The following is an 18,435-nucleotide window of genomic DNA, read 5'->3' on the forward strand; positions in this document are numbered from 1 at the left end:
TGTCCCAGTGATATCATTACTATACAGTATGTTGTCATAGAGATATCATACCTTTATGTTGTCCCAGTGATATCATACCTATATGTTGTCCCAGTGATATCATTCCTATACAGTATGTTGTCCCAGGGATATCATACCTATACAGTATGTTGTCACAGGGATATCATACCTATACAGTATGTTGTCACAGGGATATCATCATACCTATATGTTGTCCAGGGATATCATACCTATACAGTATGTTGTCCCAGGGATATCATACCTATACAGCATGTTGTCACAGGGATATCATCATACCTATATGTTGTCTCAGGGATATCATACCTATACAGTATGTTGTCCCAGGGATATCATACCTATACAGTATGTTGTCCCAGGGATATCATCCCTATATGTTGTCTCAGGGATATCATCCCTATATGTTGTCTCAGGGATATCATCCCTATATGTTGTCCCAGGGATATCATCCCTATATGTTGTCTCAGGGATATCATACCTATACAGTATGTTGTCTCAGGGATATCATACCTATATGTTGTCCCAGGGATATCATCCCTATATGTTGTCTCAGGGATATCATACCTATACAGTATGTTGTCTCAGGGATATCATACCTATATGTAGTCCCAGGGATATCATCCCTATATGTTGTCTCAGGGATATCATACCTATATGTTGTCTCAGGGATATCACACCTATACAGTATGTTGTCTCAGGGATATCATACCTATACAGTATGTTGTCCCAGAGATATCATACCTATACAGTATGTTGTCACAGGGATATCATACCTATACATTATGTTGTCCCAGGGATATCATCCCTATATGTTGTCCCAGGGATATCATCCCTATATGTTGTCTCAGGGATATCATACCTATACAGTATGTTGTCCCAGAGATATCATACCTATACAGTATGTTGTCACAGGGATATCATACCTATACATTATGTTGTCCCAGGGATATCATCCCTATATGTTGTCTCAGGGATATCATACCTATACAGTATGTTGTCCCAGAGATATCATACCTATACATTATGTTGTCCCAGGGATATCATCCCTATATGTTGTCTCAGGGATATCATACCTATACAGTATGTTGTCACAGGGATATCATTCCTATACAGTATGGTGTCCCAGGGATATCATACCTATACAGTATGTTGTCACAGGGATATCATACCTATACAGTATGTTGTCCCAGGGATATCATTCCTATACAGTATGTTGTCCCAGGGATATCATACCTATACAGTATGTTGTCCCAGGGATATCATCCCTATATGTTGTCTCAGGGATATCATCCCTATATGTTGTCCCAGAGATATCATACCTATACAGTATGTTGTCACAGGGATATCATACCTATACAGTATGTTGTCCCAGGGATATCATCCCTATATGTTGTCTCAGGGATATCATACCTATACAGTATGTTGTCACAGGGATATCATACCTATACAGTATGTTGTCCCAGGGATATCATACCTATACAGTATGTTGTCACATGGATATCATACCTATATGTTGTCCCAGTGATATCATTCCTATACAGTATGTTGTCCCAGGGATATCATACCTATATGTTGTCCCAGTGATATCATTACTATACAGTATGTTGTCATAGAGATATCATACCTTTATGTTGTCCCAGGGATATCATACCTATACAGCATGTTGTCACAGGGATATCATCATACCTATATGTTGTCTCAGGGATATCATACCTATACAGTGTGTTGTCCCAGGGATATCATACCTATACAGTATGTTGTCCCAGGGATATCATCCCTATATGTTGTCTCAGGGATATCATACCTATACAGTATGTTGTCTCAGGGATATCATACCTATATGTAGTCTCAGGGATATCATCCCTATATGTTGTCTCAGGGATATCATACCTATATGTTGTCTCAGGGATATCACACCTATACAGTATGTTGTCTCAGGGATATCATACCTATACAGTATGTTGTCCCAGAGATATCATACCTATACAGTATGTTGTCACAGGGATATCATACCTATACATTATGTTGTCCCAGGGATATCATCCCTATATGTTGTCTCAGGGATATCATACCTATACAGTATGTTGTCCCAGAGATATCATACCTATACAGTATGTTGTCACAGGGATATCATACCTATACATTATGTTGTCCCAGGGATATCATCCCTATATGTTGTCTCAGGGATATCATACCTATACAGTATGTTGTCCCAGAGATATCATACCAATACATTATGTTGTCCCAGGGATATCATCCCTATATGTTGTCTCAGGGATATCATACCTATACAGTATGTTGTCACAGGGATATCATACCTATACAGTATGTTGTCCCAGGGATATCATTCCTATACAGTATGGTGTCCCAGGGATATCATACCTATACAGTATGTTGTCACAGGGATATCATACCTATACAGTATGTTGTCCCAGGGATATCATTCCTATACAGTATGTTGTCCCAGGGATATCATACCTATACAGTATGTTGTCCCAGGGATATCATCCCTATATGTTGTCTCAGGGATATCATCCCTATATGTTGTCCCAGAGATATCATACCTATACAGTATGTTGTCACAGGGATATCATACCTATACAGTATGTTGTCCCAGGGATATCATCCCTATATGTTGTCTCAGGGATATCATACCTATACAGTATGTTGTCACAGGGATATCATACCTATACAGTATGTTGTCCCAGGGATATCATACCTATATGTTGTCCCAGTGATATCATTACTATACAGTATGTTGTCATAGAGATATCATACCTTTATGTTGTCCCAGGGATATCATACCTATACAGCATGTTGTCACAGGGATATCATCATACCTATATGTTGTCTCAGGGATATCATACCTATACAGTATGTTGTCCCAGGGATATCATACCTATACAGTATGTTGTCCCAGGGATATCATACCTATACAGTATGTTGTCCCAGGGATATCATACCTATACAGCATGTTGTCACAGGGATATCATACCTATACAGTATGTTGTCCCAGGGATATCATCCCTATATGTTGTCCCAGGGATATCATCCCTATATGTTGTCTCAGGGATATCATACCTATACAGTATGTTGTCCCAGAGATATCATACCTATACAGTATGTTGTCACAGGGATATCATACCTATACATTATGTTGTCCCAGGGATATCATCCCTATATGTTGTCTCAGGGATATCATACCTATACAGTATGTTGTCCCAGAGATATCATACCTATACATTATGTTGTCCCAGGGATATCATCCCTATATGTTGTCTCAGGGATATCATACCTATACAGTATGTTGTCACAGGGATATCATACCTATACAGTATGTTGTCCCAGGGATATCATTCCTATACAGTATGGTGTCCCAGGGATATCATACCTATACAGTATGTTGTCACAGGGATATCATACCTATACAGTATGTTGTCCCAGGGATATCATTCCTATACAGTATGTTGTCCCAGGGATATCATACCTATACAGTATGTTGTCCCAGGGATATCATCCCTATATGTTGTCTCAGGGATATCATCCCTATATGTTGTCCCAGAGATATCATACCTATACAGTATGTTGTCACAGGGATATCATACCTATACAGTATGTTGTCCCAGGGATATCATCCCTATATGTTGTCTCAGGGATATCATACCTATACAGTATGTTGTCACAGGGATATCATACCTATACAGTATGTTGTCCCAGGGATATCATACCTATACAGTATGTTGTCACATGGATATCATACCTATATGTTGTCCCAGTGATATCATTCCTATACAGTATGTTGTCCCAGGGATATCATACCTATATGTTGTCCCAGTGATATCATTACTATACAGTATGTTGTCATAGAGATATCATACCTTTATGTTGTCCCAGGGATATCATACCTATACAGCATGTTGTCACAGGGATATCATCATACCTATATGTTGTCTCAGGGATATCATACCTATACAGTATGTTGTCCCAGGGATATCATACCTATACAGTATGTTGTCCCAGGGATATCATACCTATACAGTATGTTGTCCCAGGGATATCATACCTATACAGCATGTTGTCACAGGGATATCATACCTATACAGTATGTTGTCCCAGGGATATCATCCCTATATGTTGTCTCAGGGATATCATCCCTATATGTTGTCCCAGAGATATCATACCTATACAGTATGTTGTCACAGGGATATCATACCTATACAGTATGTTGTCTCAGGGATATCATACCTATACAGTATGTTGTCCCAGGGATATCATACCTATACAGTATGTTGTCTCAGGGATATCATACCTATATGTAGTCCCAGGGATATCATCCCTATATGTTGTCTCAGGGATATCATACCTATACAGTATGTTGTCCCAGAGATATCATACCTATATGTTGTCTCAGGGATATCATACCTATACAGTATGTTGTCTCAGGGATATCATACCTATATGTAGTCCCAGGGATATCATCCCTATATGTTGTCTCAGGGATATCATACCTATACAGTATGTTGTCTCAGGGATATCATACCTATATGTAGTCCCAGGGATATCATCCCTATATGTTGTCTCAGGGATATCATACCTATATGTTGTCTCAGGGATATCACACCTATACAGTATGTTGTCTCAGGGATATCATACCTATACAGTATGTTGTCCCAGAGATATCATACCTATACAGTATGTTGTCACAGGGATATCATACCTATACATTATGTTGTCCCAGGGATATCATCCCTATATGTTGTCCCAGGGATATCATCCCTATATGTTGTCTCAGGGATATCATACCTATACAGTATGTTGTCCCAGAGATATCATACCTATACAGTATGTTGTCACAGGGATATCATACCTATACATTATGTTGTCCCAGGGATATCATCCCTATATGTTGTCTCAGGGATATCATACCTATACAGTATGTTGTCCCAGAGATATCATACCTATACATTATGTTGTCCCAGGGATATCATCCCTATATGTTGTCTCAGGGATATCATACCTATACAGTATGTTGTCACAGGGATATCATACCTATACAGTATGTTGTCCCAGGGATATCATTCCTATACAGTATGGTGTCCCAGGGATATCATACCTATACAGTATGTTGTCCCAGGGATATCATACCTATACAGTATGTTGTCCCAGGGATATCATTCCTATACAGTATGTTGTCCCAGGGATATCATACCTATACAGTATGTTGTCCCAGGGATATCATCCCTATATGTTGTCTCAGGGATATCATCCCTATATGTTGTCCCAGAGATATCATACCTATACAGTATGTTGTCACAGGGATATCATACCTATACAGTATGTTGTCCCAGGGATATCATCCCTATATGTTGTCTCAGGGATATCATACCTATACAGTATGTTGTCACAGGGATATCATACCTATACAGTATGTTGTCCCAGGGATATCATACCTATACAGTATGTTGTCACATGGATATCATACCTATATGTTGTCCCAGTGATATCATTCCTATACAGTATGTTGTCCCAGGGATATCATACCTATATGTTGTCCCAGTGATATCATTACTATACAGTATGTTGTCATAGAGATATCATACCTTTATGTTGTCCCAGGGATATCATACCTATACAGCATGTTGTCACAGGGATATCATCATACCTATATGTTGTCTCAGGGATATCATACCTATACAGTATGTTGTCCCAGGGATATCATACCTATACAGTATGTTGTCCCAGGGATATCATACCTATACAGTATGTTGTCCCAGGGATATCATACCTATACAGCATGTTGTCACAGGGATATCATACCTATACAGTATGTTGTCTCAGGGATATCATCCCTATATGTTGTCCCAGAGATATCATACCTATACAGTATGTTGTCACAGGGATATCATACCTATACAGTATGTTGTCTCAGGGATATCATACCTATACAGTATGTTGTCCCAGGGATATCATACCTATACAGTATGTTGTCTCAGGGATATCATACCTATATGTAGTCCCAGGGATATCATCCCTATATGTTGTCTCAGGGATATCATACCTATACAATATGTTGTCCCAGAGATATCATACCTATATGTTGTCTCAGGGATATCATACCTATACAGTATGTTGTCTCAGGGATATCATACCTATATGTAGTCCCAGGGATATCATCCCTATATGTTGTCTCAGGGATATAATACCTATACAGTATGTTGTCCCAGGGATATCATCCCTATATGTTGTCTCAGGGATATCATACCTATACAGTATGTTGTCTCAGGGATATCATACCTATATGTAGTCCCAGGGATATCATCCCTATATGTTGTCTCAGGGATATCATACCTATACAGTATGTTGTCCCAGAGATATCATACCTATACAGTATGTTGTCCCAGGGATATCATACCTATACAGTATGTTGTCTCAGGGATATCATACCTATATGTAGTCCCAGGGATATCATCCCTCTATGTTGTCCCAGGGATATCATACCTATACAGTATGTTGTCCCAGAGATATCATACCTATACAGTATGTTGTCACAGGGATATCATACCTATACATTTTGTTGTCCCAGGGATATCATCCCTATATGTTGTCTCAGGGATATCATACCTATACAGTATGTTGTCCCAGGGATATCATAACTATACAGTATGTTGTCCCAGGGATATCATACCTATATGTAGTCCCAGGGATATCATCCCTCTATGTTGTCCCAGGGATATCATACCTATACAGTATGTTGTCCCAGAGATATCATACCTATACAGTATGTTGTCACAGGGATATCATACCTATACATTTTGTTGTCCCAGGGATATCATCCCTATATGTTGTCTCAGGGATATCATACCTATACAGTATGTTGTCCCAGAGATATCATTCCTATACAGTATGGTGTCCCAGGGATATCATACCTATACAGTATGTTGTCCCAGGGATATCATACCTATACAGTATGTTGTCCCAGGGATATCATTCCTATACAGTATGTTGTCCCAGGGATATCATACCTATACAGTATGTTGTCCCAGGGATATCATCCCTATATGTTGTCTCAGGGATATCATCCCTATATGTTGTCCCAGAGATATCATACCTATACAGTATGTTGTCACAGGGATATCATACCTATACAGTATGTTGTCCCAGGGATATCATCCCTATATGTTGTCTCAGGGATATCATACCTATACAGTATGTTGTCACAGGGATATCATACCTATACAGTATGTTGTCCCAGGGATATCATACCTATACAGTATGTTGTCACATGGATATCATACCTATATGTTGTCCCAGTGATATCATTCCTATACAGTATGTTGTCCCAGGGATATCATACCTATATGTTGTCCCAGTGATATCATTACTATACAGTATGTTGTCATAGAGATATCATACCTTTATGTTGTCCCAGGGATATCATACCTATACAGCATGTTGTCACAGGGATATCATCATACCTATATGTTGTCTCAGGGATATCATACCTATACAGTATGTTGTCCCAGGGATATCATACCTATACAGTATGTTGTCCCAGGGATATCATACCTATACAGTATGTTGTCCCAGGGATATCATACCTATACAGCATGTTGTCACAGGGATATCATACCTATACAGTATGTTGTCTCAGGGATATCATCCCTATATGTTGTCCCAGAGATATCATACCTATACAGTATGTTGTCACAGGGATATCATACCTATACAGTATGTTGTCTCAGGGATATCATACCTATACAGTATGTTGTCCCAGGGATATCATACCTATACAGTATGTTGTCTCAGGGATATCATACCTATATGTAGTCCCAGGGATATCATCCCTATATGTTGTCTCAGGGATATCATACCTATACAATATGTTGTCCCAGAGATATCATACCTATATGTTGTCTCAGGGATATCATACCTATACAGTATGTTGTCTCAGGGATATCATACCTATATGTAGTCCCAGGGATATCATCCCTATATGTTGTCTCAGGGATATCATACCTATACAGTATGTTGTCCCAGGGATATCATCCCTATATGTTGTCTCAGGGATATCATACCTATACAGTATGTTGTCTCAGGGATATCATACCTATATGTAGTCCCAGGGATATCATCCCTATATGTTGTCTCAGGGATATCATACCTATACAGTATGTTGTCCCAGAGATATCATACCTATACAGTATGTTGTCCCAGGGATATCATACCTATACAGTATGTTGTCTCAGGGATATCATACCTATATGTAGTCCCAGGGATATCATCCCTCTATGTTGTCCCAGGGATATCATACCTATACAGTATGTTGTCCCAGAGATATCATACCTATACAGTATGTTGTCACAGGGATATCATACCTATACATTTTGTTGTCCCAGGGATATCATCCCTATATGTTGTCTCAGGGATATCATACCTATACAGTATGTTGTCCCAGGGATATCATAACTATACAGTATGTTGTCCCAGGGATATCATACCTATATGTAGTCCCAGGGATATCATCCCTCTATGTTGTCCCAGGGATATCATACCTATACAGTATGTTGTCCCAGAGATATCATACCTATACAGTATGTTGTCACAGGGATATCATACCTATACATTTTGTTGTCCCAGGGATATCATCCCTATATGTTGTCTCAGGGATATCATACCTATACAGTATGTTGTCCCAGAGATATCATACCTATACAGTATGTTGTCCCAGGGATATCATACCTATACAGTATGTTGTCCCAGGGATATCATCCCTATATGTTGTCTCAGGGATATCATACCTATACAGTATGTTGTCCCAGGGATATCATACCTATACAGTATGTTGTCCCAGAGATATCATACCTATACAGTATGTTGTCCCAGGGATATCATACCTATACAGTATGTTGTCCCAGGGATATCATCCCTATATGTTGTCTCAGGGATATCATACCTATACAGTATGTTGTCCCAGGGATATCATACCTATACAGTATGCTGTCCCAGGGATATCATACCTATACAGTATGCTGTCCCAGGGATATCATCCCTATATGTTGTCTCAGGGATATCATACCTATACAGTATGTTGTCTCAGGGATATCATACCTATACAGTATGCTGTCCCAGGGATATCATACCTATACAGTATGCTGTCCCAGGGATATCATACCTATACAGTATGTTGTCCCAGGGATATCATACCTATATGTTGTCTCAGGGATATCATACCTATACAGTATGTTGTCCCAGGGATATCATACCTATACAGTATGTTGTCCCAGGGATATCATACCTATACAGTATGTTGTCCCAGGGATATCATACCTATACAGTATGTTGTCCCAGGGATATCATCCCTATATGTTGTCCCAGGGATATCATACCTATACAGTATGTTGTCCCAGGGATATCATCCCTATACAGTATGTTGTCCCAGGGATATCATCCCTATATGTTGTCCCAGGGATATCATACCTATACAGTATGTTGTCCCAGGGATATCATACCTATACAGTATGTTGTCACAGGGATATCATACCTATACAGTATGTTGTCCCAGGGATATCATACCTATACAGCATGTTGTCCCAGGGATATCATACCTATACAGCATGTTGTCCCAGTGATATCATACCTATACAGTATGTTGTCTCAGGGATATCATACCTATATGTTGTCTCAGGGATATCATACCTATACAGTATGTTGTCCCAGGGATATCATACCTATACAGTATGTTGTCCCAGGGATATCATACCTATACAGCATGTTGTCCCAGGGATATCATACCTATACAGCATGTTGTCCCAGTGATATCATACCTATACAGTATGTTGTCTCAGGGATATCATCCCTATATGTCGTCCCAGGGATATCATTATTCTTCTTACCTTCTCATATTTCCCTCTAATGGGCAGTGAGTTCTTTGACACGTCCACCTCAGTTCTGTCTTTGTGGTAGATCTTGATGTGTTCCTCCTCATGTCCATGCTCTCTCTTCATGGACTGCATGCTGGAGAAGATGTCCTTCCTACTGCTGCCTGGGCCGCTACCCGCTTTGGCCTCTTTCCTGGTGGGGATCATTATAAAGGTTTTCATTCAGGTTTCAAGTCATTTGATAACCAATCAAGTCAATTGATAACCTGTTCTTCTGAGCGATAACAGCTTGTTATGAAAATGATTTAGATTTGAGTGTGCAAGAAAGGTATTTGACTGTACTGAGGCATGTGATATTAAAACTTGAACCAAATGAAAATGATTTAGATTTCATCAAGCTACAACTATATTGTAATAGCCTACTTCCCAAATATAGTCAAAACCTCCTACCAGCTCACTGTGTGTGGCACCCACCTGGCAGTAGCACTAACACCACTATGGAATCACAGGTGATGTTATTACCCAAGAGCATCATTAATGCCTCCTATTTGAAACAGACAACTCTTTCCCGCTTTGTCTGCACTTTATGGAATACATAGACTCTCTACTATAAAACCCATCTGGGTGATGAAACACGGCAGCTATTTTATACCTATCAGAGAGTTCACTAACCTGGTGATGTTGATGAAACACGGCAGCCATTTTGTGCCTATCAGAGAGTTCACTAACCTGGTGATGTTGATGAAACACAGCAGCCATTTTGTGCCTATCAGAGAGTTCACTAACCTGGTGATGTTGATGAAACACAGCAGCCATTTTGTGCCTATCAGAGAGTTCATTAACCTGGTGATGTTGATGAAACACAGCAGCCATTTTGTGCCTATCAGAGAGTTCACTAACTTGGTGATGTTGATGAAACACAGCAGCCATTTTGTGCCTATCAGAGAGTTCACTAACCTGGTGATGTTGATGAAACAGCAGCCATTTTGTGCCTATCAGAGAGTTCACTAACCTGGTGATGTTGATGAAACACAGCAGCCATTTTGTGCCTATCAGAGAGTTAACTAACCTGGTGATGTTGATGAAACACGGCAGCCATTTCTAGAGTATCAGAGAGTTCACTAACCTGGTGATGTTGATGAAACAGCAGCCATTTAAGAGTATCAGAGAGTTCACTAACCTGGTGATGTTGATGAAACAGCAGCCATTTTAAGAGTATCAGAGAGTTCACTAACCTGGTGATGTTGATGAAACACGGCAGCCATTTTAAGAGTATCAGAGAGCTCACTAACCTGGTGATGTTGATGAAACAGCAGCCATTTTAAGAGTATCAGAGAGTTCACTAACCTGGTGATGTTGATGAAACACAGCAGCCATTTTGTGCCTATCAGAGAGTTAACTAACCTGGTGATGTTGATGAAACACGGCAGCCATTTTGTGCCTATCAGAGAGTTCACTAACCTGGTGATGTTGATGAAACACAGCAGCCATTTTGTGCCTATCAGAGAGTTCACTAACCTGGTGATGTTGATGAAACACGGCAGCCATTTTGTGCCTATCAGAGAGTTCACTAACCTGGTAATGTTGATGAAACACAGCAGCCATTTTGTGCCTATCAGAGAGTTCACTAACCTGGTGATGTTGATGAAACACGGCAGCCATTTTGTGCCTATCAGAGAGTTCACTAACCTGGTAATGTTGATGAAACACAGCAGCCATTTTAAGTATTAGAGAGCTCACTAACCTGGTAATGTTGAGGTAGTTGAGCAACTCTCTCTGGTTGAAGCCTTTCTTTAATATCCTGTTGGTCTGCCTGGGTCCCACCTGGGGCACGGCCCGGCTGCCTTTAGCTGGGGACGCGTCTGGGCGCTCCACTAGGCTGCCTACACTACCCATACTGAACCGGTCCAATAGGGCTGTGGACCGGGTAGGGGTCGAGATGGGATCACGGAATGTCTTGCTGGGGTTGCGGGTCAGAGGAAGGGTTTGGACCGACGTTGCCATTGGTTACAGGACAGGGTGGCCCCGCGGGGAACTCTTGAGGTAGAGGAGAGAAGAGGAAAAACAGAAAATGGATATAAACCAACTGTCATCTGATTCAGAACCCTGTAAAATATCATAAACCATTATCACCATGACAACTTCCTATTCACCTTCTAACTGTACTCTGTAATATCTTATCTCTGTAATATCTTATCTCTGTAATATCTTATCTCTTTGACAATAAACCATCTTATCCAAGACCAAGTTGTTTACAGTATGTCTTCAGCTGTCTGTCTGTCTGTCTGTCTGTCTGTCTGTCTGTCTGTCCCATTCCCTCTGTCTTCCTCAGTATTTCCCCGTAGCCTTTCCCCTAGTTACCAGTCTGTTGTTGATGTGCATTCCAGTCATACTCCTGTATTTTTCCCTGTCTGGCTTCATATCTCCTCTCTCAGAGCGTGACTTGACATGCGGCTCCTCTGTGATCAGCTGTGTGTGTGTGTGTCCCGAGGCAGTTTTGTGCAGTCAGTGACCCACCTAAAACCTTTAGAATAAACCCACCTAAGCTGTGATCTAGTCTTAATAAATGAGTCCCATAGTGCAAAGCCACACAGCAACACAACCGTATGGTTCAACCACGCTCAACTACTAGCTTATCAAAGAACCAAAACACTTTCCTAGTTACTAACACTTCAAAATCCCAAATAATGCATCAACCTCCTGCCAGAGACACCTCATGCATTTTTGAAATGTTAAAAATGAGAAGTAAGCTAAAAGAGAAGATCACAGATGTAGAGTGTAGTATGTATGTGTAGTGTGTGGGTAGAGTGTGTGTGTATGTGTGAGAGCCTCTTGGGGAAGAGGAGCAGATAACATATGCACCACCAGAAGCCTGTTATGTAACTATGTGTGTGTGTGTGTGTGTGTGTGTGTGTGTGTGTGTGTGTGGATTCGCCCTCCGTGATTCTACTGACTACAGCAAATCCTAATTGTCTGATAAAGAGGCAGAGTGCTTCGAATCAGGCAGCAGGGACTGACGAGGATGTTCCTTTATAATCAGGCGGCAGGGACTGACGAGGATGTTCCTTTATAATCAGGTAGCAGGGACAGAGGATGTTCCTTTATAATCAGGCAGCAGGGACAGACGAGGATGTTCCTTTATAATCAGGTAGCAGGGACAGAGGATGTTCCTTTATAATCAGGCAGCAGGGACAGAGGATGTTCCTTTATAATCAGGTAGCAGGGACAGAGGATGTTCCTTTAGAATCAGGTAGCAGGGACAGAGGATGTTCCTTTATAATCAGGCAGCAGGGACAGATGATGTTCCTTTATAATCAGGCAGCAGGGACAGAGGATGTTCCTTTATAATCAGGCAGCAGGGACAGAGGATGTTCCTTTATAATCAGGTAGCAGGGACAGATGATGTTCCTTTATAATCAGGTAGCAGGGACAGACGAGGATGTTCCTTTATAATCAGGCAGCAGGGACAGAGGATGTTCCTTTATAATCAGGTAGCAGGGACAGAGGATGTTCCTTTATAATCAGGCAGCAGGGACTGACGAGGATGTTCCTTTATAATCAGGTAGCAGGGACAGAGGATGTTCCTTTATAATCAGGTAGCAGGGACAGACGAGGATGTTCCTTTATAATCAGGCAGCAGGGACAGAGGATGTTCCTTTATAATCAGGCAGCAGGGACTGACGAGGATGTTCCTTTATAATCAGGCAGCAGGGACAGAGGATGTTCCTTTATAATCAGGTAGCAGGGACAGAGGATGTTCCTTTATAATCAGGTAGCAGGGACAGACGAGGATGTTCCTTTATAATCAGGTAGCAGGGACAGACGAGGATGTTCCTTTATAATCAGGCAGCAGGGACAGAGGATGTTCCTTTATAATCAGGCAGCAGGGACTGACGAGGATGTTCCTTTATAATCAGGCAGCAGGGACAGAGGATGTTCCTTTATAATCAGGTAGCAGGGACAGAGGATGTTCCTTTATAATCAGGTAGCAGGGACAGACGAGGATGTTCCTTTATAATCAGGCAGCAGGGACAGAGGATGTTCCTTTAGAATCAGGTAGCAGGGACAGACGAGGATGTTCCTTTATAATCAGGCAGCAGGGACAGAGGATGTTCCTTTATAATCAGGTAGCAGGGACAGAGGATGTTCCTTTAGAATCAGGTAGCAGGGACAGAGGATGTTCCTTTATAATCAGGCAGCAGGGACAGATGATGTTCCTTTATAATCAGGCAGCAGGGACAGAGGATGTTCCTTTATAATCAGGTAGCAGGGACAGATGATGTTCCTTTATAATCAGGTAGCAGGGACAGACGAGGATGTTCCTTTATAATCAGGCAGCAGGGACAGAGGATGTTCCTTTATAATCAGGTAGCAGAGACAGATGATGTTCCTTTATAATCAGGTAGCAGGGACAGAGGATGTTCCTTTATAATCAGGTAGCAGGGACAGAGGATGTTCTTTTAGAATCAGGTAGCAGGGACAGAGGATGTTCCTTTATAATCAGGGCAGTCCTTTAGTATCTACTTAATTCATTATTGCCCTTCTGCTTTCTGATCCATTCAGTCAGTGCATCTTATTGACCTTCTAATCTACAGCCAGAACAGTGTAACCTACTACAACACACTGTGGGTTATTCAGTGGTCATATTAATGACTATACAGAACAGTGTAACCTACTACTGTCACGACTTTCGCTGAAGTCGGTCCCTCTCCTTGTTCGGGCAGCGTTCGGCGGTCGACCTCACCGGCCGTCTAGCCACCGCCGAGTCTTTGTCTTTCACACCTGGCTTCACTCAACCAATGACTTGTTTATTATTTAACCCTCTGTTCCCCATGTTTTGTTTGTGAGTGATTGTTCATTGTACATTCGGGACGCTTTTGTGGGCTCGCTATGTTGCTGTGCATTTTGGTATAAGTATGTTGATTACTGCTGTCCTGCGCCTTACTCTCTACACCAGCTACACACAGGACTATTACAACTACAGCACACTGTGGTAATTCACTGGTCATATTCATGACTATACAGTATGTCATGCTTTAGTGAAATATGAGAGAGAGAGAGAAGCGAGGACGGAGGGAGGGAGAGAGAGAGAGAGAGAGAAGCGAGGATGGAGGGAGGGAGAAAGAGAGAGAGAGAAGTGTGAACAGAGGGAGGGAGAAAGGGAGAGAAGTGTGTACGGAAGGAGGGAGAGAGAGAGAAGCGTGAACAGAGGGAGGGAGAGAGAGAGAGAAGTGTGGACGGAAGGAGGGAGAGAGAGAGAGAGAAGCGTGAACAGAGGGAGGGAGAGAGAGAGAGAAGTGTGGACGGAAGGAGGAAGAGAGAGAGAGAGAGAGAAGTGTGGATGGAGGGAGAGAGAGAAGTGTGGACAGAGGGAGGGAGAGAGAGAAGTGTGGACGGAGGGAGGGAGAGAGAGAGAGAGAAGTGTGAACAGAGGGAGAGAGAGAGAGAGAGAGAGAGAGAAGTGTGGACGGAGGGAGTGTGAGAGAGAAGCGTGGACGGAGGGAGAGAGAGAGAGAAGCGTGGACGGAGGGAGAGAGAGAGAGAGAGAGAAGCGTGGACGAGGGAGAGAGAGAGAAGCGTGGACGGAGGGAGAGAGAGAGAGAGAAGCGTGGACGAGGGAGAGAGAGAGAAGCGTGGACGGAGGGAGAGAGAGAAGCGTGGACGGAGGGAGGGAGAGAGAAGTGTGAACAGAGGGAGGGAGAGAGAGAAGCGTGGACGGAGGGAGAGAGAGAGAGAGAAGCGTGGACGGAGGGAGGGAGAGAGAGAAGCGTGGACGGAGAGAGAGAGAGAAGCGTGGACGGAGGGAGAGAGAGAGAGAGCAGCGTGGACGGAGGGAGAGAGAGAGAAGCGTGGACGGAGGGAGAGAGAGAGAGAAGCGTGGACGGAGGGAGGGAGAGAGAAGCGTGGACAGAGGGAGAGAGAGAGAAAAGTGGACGGAGGGGGAGAGAGAGAGAAAAGTGGACGGAGGGAGGGAGAGAGAGAGAAGCGTGGACGGAGGGAGGGAGAGAGAGAGAGAAGCGTGGACGGAGGGAGGGAGAGAGAGAGAGAGAGAGAGAAGTGTGAACAGAGGGAGGGAGAGAGAAGTGCGGACGGAGGGAGAGAGAGAGAGAAGTGTGGATGGAGGGAGGGAGAGAGAGAGAGAGAAGCGTGGACGGAGGGAGAGAGAGAGAGAGAGAAGCGTGGACGGAGGGAGAGAGAGAGAAGCGTGGACGGAGGGAGAGAGAGAGAGAGAGAGAAGCGTGGACGGAGGGAGGGAGAGAGAGAGAGAGAGAAGTGTGAACAGAGGGAGGGAGAGAGAGAGAGAAGTGTGGATGGAGGGAGGGAGAGAGAGAGAGAGAGAGAAGCGTGGACGGAGGGAGAGAGAGAGAGAGAGAAGCGTGGACGGAGGGAGGGAGAGAGAGAGAGAGAGAAGTGTGAACAGAGGGAGGGAGAGAGAGAGAGAAGCGTGGATGGAGGGAGGGAGAGAGAGAGAGAGAAGCGTGGACGGAGGGAGAGAGAGAGAGAGAGAGAAGTGTGAACAGAGGGAGGGAGAGAGAGAGAAGCGTGGACGGAGGGAGAGAGAGAAAAGCGTGGACGGAGGGAGAGAGAGAGAGAAGTGTGGACGGAGGGAGAGAGAGAGAGAAGTGTGGACGGAGGGAGAGAGAGAGAAGTGTGGAGGGAGGGAGAGAGAGAGAGAAGCGTGGACGGAGGGAGGGAGGGAGAGAGAGAGAGAAGCGTGGACGGAGGGAGGGAGAGAGAGAGAGAGAGAAGCGTGGACGGAGGGAGGGAGAGAGAGAGAGAAGCGTGGACGGAGGGAGGGAGAGAGAGAGAGAAGTGTGGACGGAGGGAGGGAGAGAGAGAGAGAAGTGTGGACGGAGGGAGGGAGAGAGAGAGAGAAGTGTGGACGGAGGGAGGGAGGGAGAGAGAGAGAGAGAGAAGCGTGGACGGAGGGAGAGAGAGAGAGAGAGAAGCGTGGACGGAGGGAGGGAGAGAGAGAGAGAAGCGTGGACGGAGGGAGGGAGAGAGAGAGAGAGAAGCGTGGACGGAGGGAGAGAGAGAGAAGCGTGGACGGAGGGAGAGAGAGAGAAGCGTGGACGGAGGGAGGGAGAGAGAAGCGTGGACGGAGGGAGAGAGAGAGAAGCGTGGACGGAGGGAGGGAGAGAGAAGCGTGGACGGAGGGAGGGAGAGAGAGAGAGAAGCGTGGACGGAGGGAGAGAGAGAGAGAGAAGCGTGGACTTAGGGAGAGAGAGAGAAGCGTGGACGGAGGGAGAGAGAGAGAGAGAAGCGTGGACGGAGGGAGAGAGAGAGAGAGAAGCGTGGACGGAGGGAGAGAGAGAGAGAGAAGCGTGGACGGAGGGAGAGAGAGAGAGAGAAGCGTGGACGGAGGGAGAGAGAGAGAGAGAAGCGTGGACGGAGGGAGAGAGAGAGAGAGAAGCGTGGACGGAGGGAGAGAGAGAGAGAGAAGCGTGGACGGAGGGAGAGAGAGAGAGAGAAGCGTGGACGGAGGGAGAGAGAGAGAGAAGCGTGGACGGAGGGAGAGAGAAGCGTGGACGGAGGGAGAGAGAGAGAGAAGCGTGGACGGAGGGAGGGAGAGAGAGAGAAGTGTGGACGGAGGGAGAGAGAGAGAGAGAGAGAGAAGCGTGGACGGAGGGAGAGAGAGAGAGAGAGAAGCGTGGACGGAGGGAGGGAGAGAGAGAAGCGTGGACGGAGGGAGGGAGAGAGAGAGAAGTGTGGACGGAGGGAGAGAGAGAAGCGTGAACGGAGGGAGAGAGTGAGAGAGAAGCGTGGACGGAGGGAGAGAGAGAGAAGCGTGGACGGAGGGAGAGAGAGAGAGAGAAGCGTGGACGGAGGGAGAGAGAGAGAGAGAAGTGTGGACAGAGGGAGAGAGAAAGAAGCGTGGACGGAGGGAGAGAGAGAGAGAAGCGTGGACGGAGGGAGAGAGAGAGAGAAGCGTGGACGGAGGGAGGGAGAGAGAGAGAAGTGTGGACGGAGGGAGAGAGAGAGAGAGAAGTGTGGACGGAGGGAGAGAGAGAGAGAGAGAAGCGTGGACGGAGGGAGAGAGAGAGAGAGAAGTGTGGACAGAGGGAGAGAGAGAGAGAGAAGTGTGGACAGAGGGAGAGAGAGAGAAGCGTGAACGGAGGGAGGGAGAGAGAGAGAAGTGTGGACGGAGGGAGAGAGAGAGAGAGAGAAGCGTGGACGGAGGGAGAGAGAGAGAGAGAAGTGTGGACAGAGGGAGAGAGAGAAGTGTGGACAGAGGGAGAGAGAGAGAAGCGTGGACGGAGGGAGAGAGAGAGAGAAGCGTGGACGGAGGGAGGGAGAGAGAGAGAAGTGTGGACGGAGGGAGAGAGAGAGAGAGAGAGAGAGAAGCGTGGACGGAGGGAGGGAGGGAGAGAGAAGCGTGGACGGAGGGAGGGAGGGAGAGAGAAGCGTGGACGGAGGGAGGGAGAGAGAAGCGTGGACGGAGGGAGGGAGAGAAGCGTGGACGGAGGGAGGGAGAGAGAAGCGTGGACGGAGGGAGGGAGAGAGAGAGAAGTGTGGACGGAGGGAGGGAGAGAGAGAG

The 18,435-nt window shown here is 44.5% G+C and overlaps 1 protein-coding gene across 6 annotated transcripts in view; it reads right to left on the bottom strand.

Annotated features, from left to right (window-relative positions):
• The window catches only part of LOC110489108 (NEDD4-binding protein 3-A), a 117,710-nt gene that overhangs the window by 12,660 nt on the left and 86,615 nt on the right, over positions 1-18,435 (bottom strand). For 5 of the 6 annotated variants that reach the window (XM_090198690.1, XM_036943279.2, XM_036943280.2 and 2 more), the window contains exons 2-3: positions 11,641-11,933; positions 9,912-10,089 (exon numbers count right to left, since the gene is read on the bottom strand). In XM_090198690.1, the coding sequence (XP_090054816.1) occupies positions 9,912-10,089; positions 11,641-11,900 (438 nt within the window). In that variant the 5' untranslated portion in view covers positions 11,901-11,933. Of the gene's footprint in view, positions 1-9,911; positions 10,090-11,640; positions 11,934-12,049; positions 12,169-18,435 lie in introns of those variants that run through there. The other variant, XM_090198689.1, reaches the window with a different exon arrangement.

The sequence above is a fragment of the Oncorhynchus mykiss genome, chromosome 14, assembly GCF_057628025.1.
Source record: "Oncorhynchus mykiss isolate SJ-2025 chromosome 14, ASM5762802v1, whole genome shotgun sequence".
In the NCBI taxonomy this organism is placed as follows: domain Eukaryota; kingdom Metazoa; phylum Chordata; class Actinopteri; order Salmoniformes; family Salmonidae; genus Oncorhynchus; species Oncorhynchus mykiss.